The sequence below is a fragment of the Euleptes europaea genome, chromosome 7 (assembly GCF_029931775.1).
Source record: "Euleptes europaea isolate rEulEur1 chromosome 7, rEulEur1.hap1, whole genome shotgun sequence".
Taxonomy (NCBI): domain Eukaryota; kingdom Metazoa; phylum Chordata; class Lepidosauria; order Squamata; family Sphaerodactylidae; genus Euleptes; species Euleptes europaea.
Window position 1 is genome coordinate 52,382,099 of NC_079318.1, and position 17,284 is coordinate 52,399,382.

The 17,284-nt window shown below is 45.7% G+C and overlaps 1 protein-coding gene across 1 annotated transcript in view; it reads right to left on the minus strand.

Annotated features, from left to right (window-relative positions):
• Positions 1 to 2,060: 2,060 nt before the first annotated feature.
• The window catches only part of RPS6KC1 (ribosomal protein S6 kinase C1), a 122,723-nt gene continuing 107,499 nt past the window's right edge, over positions 2,061 to 17,284 (minus strand). Inside the window, exons 14-16 of the mRNA XM_056852992.1 lie at positions 12,904 to 12,986; positions 10,759 to 10,854; positions 2,061 to 2,195 (exon numbers count right to left, since the gene is read on the minus strand). Of these exons, the coding sequence (XP_056708970.1) occupies positions 2,085 to 2,195; positions 10,759 to 10,854; positions 12,904 to 12,986 (290 nt within the window). The 3' untranslated portion in view covers positions 2,061 to 2,084. The remainder of the gene's footprint in view (positions 2,196 to 10,758; positions 10,855 to 12,903; positions 12,987 to 17,284) is intronic.

A 17,284-nucleotide genomic window follows, 5' to 3' on the forward strand; every position in this document is an offset into this window, starting at 1 on the left:
GTCTTTCTCCAAACTTGCCACCTGAGATCATTTAACTGGCAACACCAGAGTCTGAATCTGGGACCTCTGCAGGTGGTCTACCACGGTGCCCCAGTGCAGAGATATTTTAGCAGAGGTTTTTATATCTGAATTATTACCTTTAACACATATTCATAGCGAGTTATAAACAAAGCAGAAAACATTTTTAAAGAAAATCTCTTTATTTTAACGTAAATATCAACTTTGGGATCCTGTTTTTTTCAACACCTGGAGCCAGCTGTGCTAAGTTTTCTTTATTTCTCTATCTGGCAAAATTCCCAACACATTAAGAACCAATTCCACAACTACCACTTAGCAGAGTAGGACGCCGGCAGTTGAGGTGGTCTATGTGTGTGGATGGGGGAGGATCCATCTGAAACGCCTCCATGGCGAGCCTCTTTCAAAAGGCATTTTCAAGAAAAGTACATCCATCCTCTTGCAGACATCCCATTCGTTACAGTTGGGACTTGCTCACGAGAAGCACATTGGAATTCAAATAATGTAGCAACTTGTCCTACTTGTCCAAGGTTCCTCTGTGCCTCTCCCCCTAATAAGCCTTACGAAAATATTTATTGGGAGGCCCACTCCTCCTTAGGAGGGATTCACATTATTAATACAGACACACACACACAAACACCATTTCTGAAAGAAGACATAGGCGGCTGTGAAATCTGGGAGCATTCAAACGAACATTTTCAGAACTAAAAATCTGCCTACGCATGCAACCAAGTCCCTGAACCAGTACCATTTCAGACTGCATGTGAAGTATTTCATGGATGAATGTTTCCCCACATTTTAAAAAAAAATGCAGCTCTCAGCAAGTAGAAAACTACGGTAGCAGATAGAAAGTTGGGCTAGAACCTCTGCTTGATTTGTTAGTTTTTCATGAGCGGGGAGGTTTTGACATGGGAAAACTGTCAAACATGCAAGTCTCTCACTTGCAATCTGCAATGGTCCAGGGTTTATCTGCCTGTGTAACCCACGCTAAAATTCCCTACACAGAAATATGGCAACTTTAAAAAAAATGGCATTATTGATATTCATACATTTAACTTTGCATTCTGTTTACATGGTCCATATTAAATTTCTAAAGCAATTATTAATTAGTTGAGGGAAGAGACTTCTTTCCTTGTAGTGGAAAAAAAAATCACTTGAGTTAGTGCTTTAAAACAGACATTGCTAACCAACAAGGGCAAGATAACAGTATCTGGATGCCCTCTTTCATCTTTTGATAGATGATATGCAGCCATTTCAAAGTCACATGACACAATATTATAAGAACGCTTTCATTTTTTTTCCACAAGAATATATATGCATTACATGTCAAGTTTTGCAGAAGCACCATAGTATTTTATTTAGCAATATGTTATTAATAAGTTATTTTTCTTCCCATTCCCCGCCCTATCTCCACTCCCTATTCAGTTTTGTATAGCTTAGGATATAAATGTATTCCCCCACTATAACAAGGGGCTATTTGCAGCTGGAATGTATGGTAGGAACTGGTATGTACAACAAGATGTTACACTTCTGTCATCGCTTTCAAAAAAAGAGCATTGCTGTGCACATATTTCCCAGATCACAGATACAAGGCGATGTTTGCCACCAAAAAGTCATGTTGCATTTTGCTTGGCAGTACATTCCCTCACCCCAAATGGCTGCCAGTAATATGGGACAGGAGTGTGAGGAAATACGACACCATGATGGGTTGTCATGCATTCACTAGAAAGATGACAGGCATTTGACACTAGATTGCTGTTTTTACTGGTAACTCTGTGAACACCACTATGTCTAGTCTGGCCTAGCAAATAATAAAATCAGTGCCCCATAAAGTTCAATCTGGATCACGCTTTAGTTTACACCTAGCAGCCTCTTGCCACAGAAAGTCAACCAGTATCTTGTCTAGTCATCAGTTCTGATCAAAACTGGTTTTTTTCCGATACCGTCTTTCCAGTTTTCATCTTTACGCATCGTTGCCTGAGGACTCGGCCACTGTTTAAAATGGTAGCAAGCCAGGAACGGTGTCTGTCCAAAGGCCCGAACACGGGTAGATGACTTGCCGGGACCACTCACTTTATTAGCTCGGCCCAATCGACGGAGATAAAAAAAGGATGAGATTTTATGTCTTCGACTCCAGCGACTCCAGCACCAAGACGCTCCACTGCATTAAACTGCAAAAGCTTAAGACAAAAACACAGTTAGTAAGGAGGACCGTTTAGGGAACAATGGAATGCACCAAACATGCTAGGCAGCCAGAGGATTGCACTCTCAATAGCTAAGCACCAATGCTGCAGAGAGTAGCAGAACTTGCACATGAGCTTGTAGAACACACAAGTTAGGAAAGGGTTGGAAAATCTTTTGCTTCTGGCCTGATCCTCTTTATATAGGTTGACCATCTCTTCTTGACATGCTCTAAAAATCTTTGAAGACTGCAAGCATATATATCCCAGCTTTAATCCTCTCCCTGCCCCAAAAAAGTTAAATATACTCAGTTCCTTACTTTTTAGGTCTTATTAATTGTCTCCATTTCATTTATTTCCCATTGTTCTTATTTAAACTCTTTTTTCAGCCTGACAACACCACTTTGTGTGTTAAGGGGTTTAGAATGCATTCATACCATACAGACCCCTGAACTTTTCTCTACCTGGTTTTCTACCAGACCTCATTTAGTGGTGTATACTTCTGCTACTTTTTCTAAAGCGTGACATTTTACATATGTCACTGTTGCCGGTATGTGGTCTCGCTCTTCAGTTCACCAAAGGCCATTTCACCCACTCTGTGGTTTGCCATCAAGGGTCTACTCGACCAACAGCCACTGCCAATCCCAGCTCTCCAATGAGTGTGGTGTCTAAGGTTAACACGTTAGCAAAGACATCTGTCACACTCGCACTTTACATCTTTAGGCAAACATTTAAAGCACCTTTGAGGCACACCTAAAAATATAACACAGGACGAGTCCCTGAGAACCTTTAGAAAACCTGGGACTCTCAAAACACTGGAACAGCTGGTTGCCACTTATTAAAACTAAGTAGCTTGTTCACACTGGAAAAAAAATCTACAATCTCTCTTCAAAAAAGAGGGCTGGATACACGCAGAAAGCAAAAGCAGGCTCTTCACATCTGTGGATTCGGATGGAGGATGATTACTTGAAAGGGGGTAACCAGCAAAGAGGTATGAAAATATTTACCAAGGATAAAGAGCCCAAGTTTACATTCTGCCGTCTTATGAGACTGTCACATTCTAAATATACAGTTCAAAAGAATAATTCCATTTCTAGGTTTCCTCTACTGACTACAGCATAATGCTGCTCCCGACATCCAATTGTCATTTAGGAGTACTCTATATTCTCCTTTGGCACATGTGTTCAAATGCCTACACCCAATAATCAAAGTGAGAAATTCCCCATAAAATGTATTCATTTGCACATCTTAAGTTGGCTCCTCCACTTAAAATCTCACTTGGTAACGATAACTCAAATAGCAAAGCAAACTTGTTGTGAATATACATGAGCTGGCAGATAAGCAGTCAGAGAGACTGTCGCTCTGCAGTCCTCTGGAAATATAACAAGTGACAGCAGGTGGGGAAGTTAAGTGCAAAGAAATTTATGTTCTGAAGGTTTCCCCCCCTTTGCAAGAAAAAGAACTTTAATCTCCAAAAGCAAATGCAGAATAAATTGCAGTAGATCTACATTGTTAGAAAACATGCTGGATTATTATGCTAGCTGGGACAACCTTTGAAAAAGAGAGTGTAGACACAATGGCAGTGAAGGAAGCCTTAAGAACTTCATCTAATCCTTCAGCAATCAAAAATAAATAATATAAATCTCTGAATTATGGAAGACTTAGTCAGTTAGGTGTTTCGAGGGGGTGGGGGGGGAGATTTAAAGTGAGGTCACTAGTTTGGAAGCCGTGTCACAAGACACATTTGGCACAAATCTGCACACTGTTCCTCTCCTAAGGCCTTTAGCGATGGGCTGACCCAAGCAACCGAGGTGGAAGAGGAAAACCATAATGACAAATGACTAGCCATGCCAAGAGCCCCCTTTTCCTTTTCCTGTCAAAGCTTCCTCAGCAATGAATGGTAGTTTCCTTGGCCAGAGACACAACAGAAGGTTGATTTACTAGCCGGGGGGGCAGGCCCTTCAACCTGAAAGTGGCCCACGTGCGGCCCAGGAGTGAACGCTTCCTTTTGGGCACGGGTGCCTTTGAACTTGGAACGAGGGAAACAGCGAATGGCTGGCTTTGAGCTCTCAGGGGAGCGAAGAGGGCTCAAGTGTCACTGTACTAAAATTCTCTGAGGTGTCAGTGGTAAAATTCCATTCATTTTCAATCCCTTTGGAAAAAAACACACACACATACCCTGCCTTCCTTCTGTGAGATTAAATACCAGACAAAGTTTGCCTCGTGATCCTGATAGCACATGACTACAAGTTATTATGCTCTGGTACAACAGGCAGGCCTTTGGACTTGCATCACCTGCAATGGGTACCCAGCTTGCTGGGGGTAAAGTGTAGATGACTGGGTAAGGGAATGGCAAACCACCCCATAGTCTGCCCTGTTAACGTCAGGATGTGACATCACCCCATGGGTTAGTAATGACTCGGTGCTTGCAAAGGGAACTACCTTTACCTTTTAACCTGGGGGCTAGGTTGAAGATCTTACTTTGATGCAAAGTAGAACCATTCTTCTATCTGCAAGACCTTTAGATTCCATTCACTACTCTTACTGGTCTGGCAGTTCGATCTAAAGAAGTTTTCTCACATTATGTCCTCAATAACTGGCTCCCTCTTTCCAGGAACAATACAAGGATCTGGTATTTAACTTTTCAAGTCCTAAATGGTCTGTAACCAGGCTATATGAACCAGGCTTCTTCCATATGAACATGCCTGTCAATTGAAGTAATCACAGGAAGCCCTTCTCTAAGGACATAAGCAGTTGAGAAGCTAGGTGCGTAATGGAGTCAGGACCTTTTCTGGGGACATTTGCCAAGCGCTTTGCCATCTTTTAGGTGCCAGGAGATGCCTGTCTTGTTAACCAGCTTTTAGCACCTCAGTTTGTTTGCTTTTCTCTCTCTGGCACTATAGACATTGGTTTTACTGCTGCTTTTAGTGCTGTTCCCTTCTGTGCTGCTTAAAATGTTCCTATCTCTTTTTATAGACTGTAGGCCAACTTTAATGTCCCCATAGTGGCATGCGTGTGTGTATTAAGTGTTGTCAAGTTGCTTCCGACTTATGGCGACCCTATGAATTGATGTCCTCCAAAACAGCCTACCATTAACTGCCTTGCTATGAGCTCCAGGCTGAGAGCGCAGCTGGAGTCAAGGTCGAGTAGCTCAGAGGTTTGTTATGACGGCCTGCGCCCCGGCGCGATAACTGTAATCTATCATGGGAACCAGGCTCAGCCTGGTATCCAACGGTGCCTTTCTGATGTATATGTTTCAACCTGTCCGCTTCCCCCCACTTGAGTTCTCGTACCTTTTCCTATAAGTTGCTGGTATACACCTTATGCTTCCCAAATAAACTGCTTTTTAGACGACTCTGTCTGGATGTTCTGTTGTTTGGGATTTGACAGGTGGACTCAGACCTTACAATAGGACTCAAGTCCTTTTCACTTTCTTTTTTATTTTAGTTTCTTTTTTTTTTATTCCAAGGAATGTGGTTCTTGCCTCATCCCTAAAGTGCATGGCAACAGCACCTGGGTTCACTGGTTCCTCGTCGGGAGAGGACCACCGGGGGGGGGGGTCAACCGAAGGCCTCCACCACTCGAGAAATCCTCCGACAGCTCCTGCAAGAGGAGACTGAGGATAGAATCCGGAGTGCCCAAAGGGAGGTCGACCATGAGGAAAGGAGGAAGGCCACCAGGTCCTACCTTTTAAACCAATTCCGTAACTTGAATAACGGTACCGCTGGGGGTGCGCCGGAGAAGCAGACCCTGCTCACCCAAGAAGGGGCTTCCTTACTAACGCAGTGGGTCACACGCACCGCGGCTCTTGAGGATTTATTGGACAGTCCTTTTTTACGGGCCACTATGGCTGAAGGCTCCGGAGGCAACCGCTTTCTGTTTGAGGCAAGTAACGCCGCCGCCAAAATTGTGTTATGCATCATGGAACTACCACCGTCGGCTTCGGAAGCCCAAATCCAAGAACTGATGTTGTCAGATTTTGGGTCCGCTGCAACAGACGTGGCGCGGCAAATAATGCCGCTGCTCACCAACCTGGAAGAGGTGAAACTGTTTCTAACTCCCCTGTTGGAGCAACTTCTCCGAGACATCGCCGCGGCTCAGGCGGCGGAATTGGGAGCGGCTGTGGCCAAAGCCGAGGCCTGGACGGCGGAGTTGGTCGCGGCCCGGGCATCCGAAACCGCCACAACCACAGCAGAAGCCCTCAGAGCACGATCCAAGGCTACTGGATGGCTGGGCTCGGGACCAGGATCGGGAGAGGAGAACTTCACGCTTTCGCTCTCTTCCGATCGGTTTTTTATGGCTCTCCCAAGACACCTAGCTCGTCGCCAATGACCTACCGTACACTATGCCCTGACCCAGGATATCTGTGAATACCCGGGGGAGGGGGATTCGGACAGAGAGGATGCTGAAGACTGGAATGCTCCTTTCGATGTCTCTCAGGGGTGGTACAGTGGAGAAGCAGCCGAAGATTGGAATGCCCAGTTTGGCGTTTCCCAGAGCCGGTGCGGAGGCGGACCGGCAGATGAAGTTTCTCTTTTGCACTTCCAGAACCGAGAACTACAGCAACAGATGGCCCAAACGCAAAAGCGAATGGATGCTCTATGCCACGAATGGAGATGGAGACAACAATCCCCGGTGAGATTGCCGCTGCTGCTGCTGCAGCCCGCCGTTCCTCCTCAAGTCCCGCCACAAGCGCCGCCACAAGTCCCACCAGGGTGGCCGGGGAGATTCCCTCCGCATTGGCAGTACCCGCCGCCCCGTCCGCATGCATCCTTAAAAGACTAACAAGTTACTTTTAACAGCTCTGCCTTCAGGTCTTGAGCAGCGGGGAGAAATATGGGTCAAAGACTCTAAATTGTACGTGCCTAAAACTTTGCTAGCAGAGGTGTTAGAACTAGCTCATGGAGCAAAAACCTCTGGACGCTTTGGGTTTGTAAAGACACTACATTTGCTCCGTCGTCAATTCTGGTGGGCGGGTATGCGTTCTGATCTGGACTCCTTCATCCACAGCTGTCCAGTATGCGCCACTGCAAAACGTCTGACAAGCAAGCCCACCGGGCTACTAAAACCGTTAGAAGTGCCTCAAGGGCCATGGGAGGTAATTGCCATGGATTTCATGACTGATTTACCATTAAGTTGAGGGGAAACTGTCCTGTGGGTGGTTACGGACCTTTTTTCCAAACAGGTGCATTTAATCCCTTGTGCAGGCATGCCCTCCGCTCAAAGACTGGCTCACTTATTTGTGACACACATATTCAAATATCATTCCTTCCCGCGCAAGATAATCTCAGACCATGGCTCTATATTTATAGCCAAGTTCTGGAAAGCTTTCCTCAAACTGGTAGGAGTTGAACAAGGTCTGTCAAGTGCCTTCCACCCCCAAACAGATGGACAGACGGAAAGAGTGAATGCTGTACTAGAATGTTATCTCCGATGTCATGTGAATTATCATCAAGATGACTGGGTTGATCTATTGCCTTTTGCAGAGTATGCATATAATAATTCTAGTCAAAAAGGGCAAGAGTCCAGTAGCACCTTAGAGACTAACAAAAATATTTTCTGGTAGGGTATGAGCTTTTGTGAGCCACAGCTCACTTCTTCAGATATCTGAAGAAGTGAGCTGTGGCTCACGAAAGCTCATACCCTACCAGAAAATATTTTTGTTAGTCTCTAAGGTGCTACTGGACTCTTGCCCTTTTTGACTACTGCAAACAGACTAACACGGCTACCCACTGTGAATTATATAATAATTCTGTTCATCAATCCACAGGCTTCAGCCCCTTCCGCATTGTGTATGGCAAGGAGTTTGGCCCCGTCGGGCAGGTGGATGTGTCAGGGGAGGGGGGGTGCGGAGATGTCAGACTGGATTCAAACCATCTAGTCTACTTAGCCTTGGTTAACTGAAAACTTAGAATGGGCCAAAAGAAAATATAAAGCTCAAGCAGACAAGCATCAGTCCCCCGGCTGGACGCTCAGGGTGGGTGATCTGGTATATCTCTCCACCAAAAATCTACGGTCTCTGCGACCCTCCAAAAAACTGAGTGAAAAATACATTGGTCCTTTTCCTATCACCCGAGTTATTAATGAAGTCACAGTGGAGCTGCAACTCCCCAAGAAGTTGAAAAGGGTCCATCCAGTTTTTCATGTCAGTTTATTAAAACAGTATGTGCCCGTGTCTCAGTAGCATCCAGAAGAGCCTCCAGAGGTTCCCGAAATGGTGGGGGGGGGAGTACTGTGTTGTTTCCAAGATCCTTGATTCCCACATTCATAGGGGGGGCTTGGAATACCTAGTTCGTTGGAAACATTTCAGTCCCGCCCATGACGAATGGGTTAAACATCGTCACATCTCCGCCCCTCGCCTGCTGCGTCAATTCCATGCTACGTATCCAGATAAACCCGCCCCATCGGCTGAGGTGGGGAGGGGGGAGCCCTAGGGGGGCCAGAATGTGAGCTCCAAGCTGAGAGCGCAGCTGGAGTCAAGGTCGAGTAGCTCAGAGGTTTGTTATGATGGCCTGCGCCCCGGCGCGATAACTGTAATCTATCATGGGAACCAGGCTCAGCCTGGTATCCAACGGTGCCTTTCTGATGTATATGTTTCAACCTGCCCGCTTCCCCCCACTTGAGTTCTCGTACCTTTTCCTGTAAGTTGCTGCTATACACCTTATGCTTCCCAAATAAACTGCTTTTTAGACGACTCTGTCTGGATGTTCTGTTGTTTGGGATTTGACAGGTGGACTCAGACCTTACACTTGCTCAGGTCTTGCAAACTGAGGGCCCCGGCTTCTTTGATTGAGTCAATTCACCTCATGCCAGGTCTTCCTCTTTTCCTGCTGCGTTCAACTTTTCCTAGCATTATTGTCTTTTCCACTGTGTCTTGTCTTCTCATAAAGGTGACCAAAGTACAATAGCCTCAGTCTGGTCATTTTAGCTTCTAGGAAAGTTCAGGCTTGATTTGATCTAGAACCCACTTATTAGTGTTTTTGGTCATCACTGTGGCATATACATGTTTTTGTGAAAATAATAAAAAATAAATAATTCCCCCTTTTCACATTTGGATGAATAATCTTAAAAAATAACAATAAAAAGCGAGTAGTCTCGTGCCTGTCCACTTTTATTTGCTTGCAGAACATATCCCTCAACGAGTTGCAATTACAGGTTTCTCTGGCAGTGAGTTTTGTAGACCACTCCGTTAATCATTCCTAGAAGAGCTTCCTTTAAAGAGTATGTGTAGTTTTAATGCTTTGTTTCCATCTCTTTGTTTGCTGGGATACTAAACAAAGAATGGAGAGTTTTTGTGACGAGAAGACCGGGTCCACTAGTAACCCTGCCAAGACAATCCAGAGTACATTTCCAGGTCTGAATCCAAGACAGCCTCACCAGTACATTTCAAATACTTCAAAGACTGGTCCTAATGATCACTCCAACACACACACACACACACTCCCTCCCTCTACTATAAACCTCACATACTTTTCCCCAAGTTGACACAAAAGAAAAGGACCCCTTAGCATATCCACCACAAAAGAGGCTTTGGCAGAACATTTCCCTGATTATACACCTTAACTGCTCAGCACCATGTATTGTAATGGAGAATTCCTCCAGGTTCCCTGAAGAACTGACCCCAGCCTCTTATGAAGGAACCCAAATTGTTTATTTTATGTATTCGACAACCTAGGCCCTAACTGTAACTACTCCAGCAGCCATCTTACAAACCCTCCTGCTTGTTCTTCCTCCTAGACTGCACCAGGAGGCAGATGACCACCCCGCTCCTCCACACATTTATAAAATCCCTTGTGTTCCTTTACCACAAGCAAAGACACTGGGAAACTGCAGCTCAAGTGCAAAAAATCTGTTCACATTAGGGAGGAAAGCTTCAAGATATCGTCCCAAGTCTTGAGTCATATGGGAGTGAGTCAGGGGATGCACCATCTGTCACCAGCCTTTGTGTGTGTGTGTGTGTGTGTGTGTGTGTGTGTGTTAAGTGCCGTCAAGTCACTTAAGACTTATGGGGACCCTGTGAACTAATAACCTCCAAAATGCCCTATCATTAACAGCCTTGCTTAGGCCTTGCAAGCTGAGGGCCATGGCTTGCTGCCTTTGTAGAGTCAATCCATCTCCTGTTGGGTCTTCCTCTTTTCCTGCTGCCTTCCACTTTTCCTAGCATGACTGTCTTTTCCCGTTACTCTTGTCTTCTTTTATAATGTGACCAAAGCATGATAGCCTCTGTTTAGTAATTTTAGCTTCTAGGGAGAACTCAGGTTTGATTTGATCTAGAACCCACTATTTTGTCAGCACACCACCTGTGGCTCTCCGGAGCACTATCCCCCAATACGGCACCTGCCCAGCATGTCAGGAAAGTAGTCAAGACCCTTGCCTGGTGGGGCCTGTGACTGGCAGATAGCTCCCAGCCAAAAACAGTTCCCACCAGAGGAACAGGTAAGCTGCGAGCCTCCATGAAGTGCAACTGAAAATACAGCTCTCCACAAACTACGCAGTGAGTACCTCTGGTCTAGAGCCAGGCCTGCATGTACAAGTCATAAATACACATTCTCCAGGGACATACCTGCTGAAGGAGTGATCTTGCCTCTTCTGATATGTGATCTGGCACGTTCAAGGTGGTGTGGGTATTGATTCCTGCTGGATGGCACTCCATCAGAGTCTACAGCAACCGGATCAGAAACAGTGTATGTTGTTAAGACATGTAGAGGCATAGAAGAAGGCTGTGCGCATTGCTGTATTCATATGGCACATTTTTCAGGTTAATGGTAACCGTTTACAGTTTGTTTAAGAATACTATGAAATGGTGCACCCTCATTTCTGTCTAGCTAATCTATGCATTTTTACCCTGCCCTTCTTCCAAGGCAATACAACTCTGTTTCTAATACAGCAGCTATTATTACATTATGCTGAATACAAATTGGCACTGTTTGTAGCAATTGGATTGCCCTGATCTCAGGCCCTAAATAGAAATAGCCACGTGTGCAACTTCCTACTAGCCATTCAACCAGCTGTAAAGCTCTAAGGTGCCACAGGCCTCCCTCTTGGGTTTCCTTTTGCACTGGGCGTATTATAGGTATCATCTCACTCTTTTGCACAAGGCGGAGGGGCCTCCCAGAGCCTTCTATGGCTCTTTGTTACAGGTATGGCCTTTGCATGTGCAATTATTTGAAAGACTGTCTCCTTCCTAGGGGCTTCCCAGAGGCACCTGGTTGGCCACTGTGTGAACAGACTGGTGGACTTGATGGGCCTTGGTCTGATCCAGCATGGCTTTTCTTATGTTCCATATATCCCTGTGCACCAACTGTGGTCAACAGGAAGCCATCTGTCAGCTATCCCACCATTTAGGGTGGCCCGTCTGGCATTGACCAGAGCCTGGGCCTTTCCCATTCCAGCTCTGGCTCTATGGAATGGGCTCCCTGAAGGAGTGAGAGCCCCCCCTCTTCAAAATCTTCTGGAGCTGCTGCAAGGCCTGCCTGTTTGCCCCAACTTTCAAGGAGTTTTTAATGGCAGGCATCACTTAACAGGGGTTGGGGGGGGGAGATTTGGGGTTGGTTATTTTCTTTGTGGCTTTAACAGCGAATGTTCTTTACTGTTACTGCAAGCCACCAAACCACGTGGAAAGGCGAGAATATAAATGTTTTAATAAAACGCATAAACCAACAAGAACCAACAGGATATAAACAGGAGATCTGCTGGCTTAGAGGGCTCCAATCTCTTCCCCTCCCTAATGGACAGATCCGTTGCAGCCCTTGCTAATCTACTGCTATGGGGGAGAGGATGCTCTGCTTCAAGCGGCAGACTTACTGTGTCACTGGAAACACACCTCTCTGCCTAGTTATCTTGCTATTCCTCCAAGGATCTCAGGGTAGTGCACATGGTTCCCCACTGTATCCTCACAACAATCCTGTGAGGCAGGCTAGGCTTCAGTAAGTTTCATGGCTGAGTGTGCATTTGGACTCCAGTCTCCCTGACCCAACTCCAACTGCTGTACCCCAATGGCTCCTTCTCAGCAAGCCGGATTTGCAAAGGCCACAGCAGATGTGCCAGCTAGGAAGGACTCCGTTTATAATGAGAAGACAGAACGTCAGCTAGCAGATCTGATGTTCCAAACAGGCCCTCCAAGTGACTTTCAAAATGAATCCATTTTTGCTACTGCATGCTTTGATTTACCTGTTCTCTACTTTCCTGGAATTCCGTTGAACCCAAAAGGAGAAGTTAAGAATGCAAAAAACGAGCAGCCCTTCTGGGCCAGACCAGCCGTTCACCTGGTCCACCATTCTGTCTCCAACCACAGCTAGCCAGAGGCCTTTAGAAATCCCACAAGCAGGACATGAAGGTGAAAGCCTTTTCCCCAAAGTGGCACATAGCAAAGACTTAAATATGTCTTGATGCTATATGTTGCATTTTCAAAGGGAACGGACCTTATCCATTCATTGCCCTGAGCAATACGTTTTGTAGATTGAACCTTAACAATTAACATTGTCTGCATTAACCAAGTCCTGCTTCTTTGCCATATGAGATAACTGGTGAAGGATGCAACACCAGCTGCTCTGAATGCCTTCAACTGCTGAAGAGTTCAGGACGGCACAGAGGTTTGCACCCTGCATCTTGAAATACAACTAATCTAAATAAAAAGTCACTGAGAGTTTCTCCCTATGTTCGGTTCTCTCCCCACCTCTCTCGCTAAAAAACTACCAGCAATACCTACCTTCCCAGTAAGGAGTTCAAAGAGAAGGGCGCCCAGACTCCACCAATCGCAGGCTTCAGATTCTTCAAAGACAGCTCCCACTTCTGAATGAAAGACATTTGCAATTAAAATTCAAAGGTCAGAGACTCCTTCAAACCTGCCTTTGCAAGGAGACTCTTCAGTGCTGATCGAGCATATCTGGAGCTATTATGCCCTTTAGCCCACCCTAGTGCAGGCTGCTTTTTTTCAGTAAAGCCGCACATCGCCACATTCAAAATCTGGAATGACAACAGGCGCTCTCTCAGTGCTTAGTATTTGCTCCCCTCTGCCCCAGTCCTGCCCCGTTCCTGCGCTACACTCCTGCTTTGAAATTTGGGCAGAAACCACTTGCGGAATCTCACTGAGTCAATCATTTTTGCAGAGAAACCATCCCCCCACCCCCGCAAAAAAATTACGATTTCCTCCGCATCTTGGAGGCGGAACCATGCCCGGCGGCCTCGCTCAATGTCTTGGAGATGAAGGGAGAGGAGGAAAAACAAGCAAAATTTGAGTTTGTTGGGTGGTCATGAGGAAGTCCTCTCTCAGGAACAAGGCTGCCAAGCAGGGGTTCTGCTGTAACTGTTAGAAGTTATATAAAAGGGCAATTTGGGGGATGGGGCAGCCCAAGTCAAAAGTGAATTCTGGGGGGAGGGGGCCTTTCTAAGCACGGGGCAAGGCAGTGGCCTAACTGCAAAGGCCGCAACCTGAGTAGCCAGAATCTGTGATTCCCAGCCTGCTGCTGAGAAATCATCCAGAGAGCACAGCAGGCAAGGCTCTGGATGCTTCTGCAGTTCAATGATGCATGCAATACAGAGCACTGGTAGGAGCCCTGTCGGACCCGTGACTATTTTAATGGGGTTTCGGCAATACATCTGACTTTCACTCTGCAAGACAGAGCACTGGAACACCAATACACCTTACCCCTGGTTACTATATTCCCAAGTACAAATGTAAGCCCTATTACTACTTGTGATCTGATTAATCTACTGGCATAGTTAAGAATCCAAAGCTCTATAAGAGTTCAGAAGTACACATTGTGCCCACTTAACCAGGGTGAGCATTTATCCTCATTAAGATCCCAGCCCCCCAGCAAAACCATGGAGTAGCTTGTTCTGCCAAGCCATATGCCCCCCCCCCAAAAAAACTTTTTGTCATCTTCCAGGCAGAGGCAGGGAAACTCTCTTAACCATGGTTTGCTCAGTAGAGACATAGGATATAATCATGGTTAGTAAAACTCATTGCAGTCCATCTTTAACCCTAGTTCAAGCATTAGATGTAGCACTTGACCAAGCTTACATAAGGCCAATATGGGGAACAACACTGTGCCTGCCATGGAGACGCCTAAGCAAACTGGTTTTCAACGTCAAGGCTTTTCATGTGTGAGTTGGACCAGAGCTAATGTCACTTGCAACTTCCTGCTCTTTCCTTCTAAATAGCCACAGGCCTAATGAGGGAAAGCATTGGGAAAAGCCAAGAGTTCTGCACCATTCAGAAGTTTCCTCCCGTGCATTTTAAAGCACAGCTGGTCCCATCAAACAACCACATGGTCCAGTTCATGTTGTGTGGCTCTGTTGTCCTTTGTGAGCAGGGAAAGCTGTATTCCAATGCAAGTTTCTCTGTACAAACAGCTACTTAATTCAGAGCTTCAATTTCTAAAGAGCCAAAAGCCACTGTTCACCAAAACATAAGTTCTGCTAACAGCCTGATCCAATGCTTGTTTACTTAGAAACAAATCCCACTGTTCAACGGGGCTTACTTTCAAACGGGCATGCATAGGATTGCAGCCTAGAAATTGCTTTGGCCAAATGACTTTTCATTTTCCTCTCCCACTCTCCAATATCCCCTCCTCCTCCTGCTTTGCCTTTCAAAGAGGTTTTCCTTAATGAAGGGGAAAGCTGCATGTAAATATTTTGCTGTCTATTCTGCCTTCCCTTGGAACAGGTCTCTCTGCTACCTATTGAGAGAAATAAGGCTCAAGATGTCACATCAATAAGGCTACCTCCATTCTCCACAATACATTCCAGGGGGCAAAACATTTTTTAAGAACTATACATTGTGAAGTGCTTTCAAGTGGCACACAGTCCAGCCAGCTAATGTAATGCCACGTGGTGGAAAAATGCTCTCTTCCCTCCAACCTTCCCTCCAAAGACATTAATATTGCACTCAATCTTAACCCAAATACCTGCTCTCAATAATGAAGCCATTTCATTCGTATCCATCAGCCAAGTCATTTACACAATACAACGGCAGTGACCTCCAAGCCTAAGCAACTAGTTGCTTTTCGATCATGGCGATTCTGCGTTATGTAGTGGGAAATAGTTGGGCTCTGGATCAGTTCTTTGCACTGTGTCTGCTGAGAGCCAGAGTGGTGTAGTGGTTAAGAGTGGTGGTTAGGAGCAGTGGACTCTAATCTGGAGAACCAGGTTTGATTCCCGACTCCTCCACATGAGCAGCGGACACTAATCTGGTGATCCGGGTTGGTTTCCCCACTCCTACACATGACGCCAGCTGGGTGAACTTGGGCTAGTCACAGCTCTCTTAGAACTCTCTCAGCCCCACCTGCCTCACAGGGTGTCTGTTGGGTAGAGGGGAAGGGAAGGTGATTGATTGTAAGCTGGTTTGATTCTTCCTTAAGTGGTAGAGAAAGTCAGCATATAAAAACCAACTTATTCGTGCTGCATCTGGTTGGCATATTTTCAACTAAGTTCTGGTTGGCATATTTTCAAGGTGAAAAATATCACCACTAGTTGCTCATTCACCCTTTGCAAGAGTTCTGCACTGGCAAAAAACCACCCCTGTATGTGTGCATGTGTACACATGCCCACACCCAAGCAGGTATATAAATTCAGATCAATGCTCCATCTAGCCTAGCATTGTCTAATCTGATAGCAGCTCTCTGTGGTGTAAAGTTCAGGCATTCCCCAGCTCTGCTTCTGGGACCAGTCGATGACTGGACTGGTGACCTTTTATTTCTATGACTAGTTGGATCTTTCCCTATTTTTGTGTCACTATCTAATGTATGTATACATGTGTGTTTCTAAATATATATATTTGCTTTGCAGGGAAGTAGTGTTTTTCCAGTGGGGCAAATAGCAGCTTCAAGGGAAGGAGAAAACATGATTGAGATTGTGACTGTTGCATGGGCAGAAAAATTTGCTCATGTATGTTTGACCTGATCCGAATAGCCATTTGCAGTGTAACCAAGAGTGAAAGACCCATTTAAAGATCTTGTTATGACCAGCATTGTCCTAGTCCTTTCTTGTGGCTTCTCTCGGTTATTGAATGAGTTTGGAAGTCCCCTATTAAAGTCTTTCTCATCTCATTCGGTTTCATCTCTCCTCCTGTTTTCAGATCCAGAGCAGTGATGGATCTTTCCTTTCCATTGTCAACGCCTCCGCAAGGCCCCCACCCCCACCCACTGAGACATCAGAAACATTTCCTCGCCTCCAAATAACCACTTTCTCTCCACCCCACCCTCAATTCTGCTCACAAGGCCAAGATGGGCGTAAACCTTCCTCCTCCGTCAGACCTTATTCTCTGCAATTGGCCTTTGCATATCCTCCCACTCTGACCACTTGAACACAAATCTGGTGTTCTGTTCCTTGCTGGCCTTGACCGGTGGACTGCCAACTTGGAGTTCTTCGCTGGCCTTGGGTCTGGACTGAATTTCACTCTGCCCACCCTGACATATCCGTATCCTGGAAGTGAGGCTAGGCCACTGTGCCAGGCATTCTCCTGATCTCAAACCCTCCTTGGACTTTGTCTCCCAACTAGCTGCAGTTTTGCCGAGCTCCTCCTTTATCCTGCGTCAGTCAAACAACGCTGGGCCTTTTCAGTTCACAACAAGGAACTCCTGACAGAATCAATTACAGTCCAAAATACAAGTAACCTATGAAAGTTATTCATAGCCTGATCTGGTCAGATCTCAGAAGCTAAGCAGGGTCAGCCCTGGTTAGTATTTGGATGGGAGACCACCAAGGAATACCAGGGTTGCTGTGCAGAGGAAGGCACTGGCAAACTACTTCTGTTAGTCTCTTGCCATGAAAACCCCAAAAAGGGGTCACCATAAGTCGGCTGCGACTTGACGGCACTTTACACACACATGAAAGTTATATTTAAAGTATCTTATGTTCTGGTTTGTGAAAAAGAAAAATCCCCTCGTCCTTTAAGATAGAGATTATCAGCAAATGGAAGGGATTCTTCTTTTTCTTCCCATCAGCTGCCCTAGGATGGATTTAAAACTTCCTCTAACACCATCTGGCAGTATGAAAGGACAAAGTTGTTTAGTTCTGTGTTATCAAAGATGGCAAACAGTCACTCCCAGCCTGCCCTTTAACTACTTCCAATTATGTTGGAGAGCAAA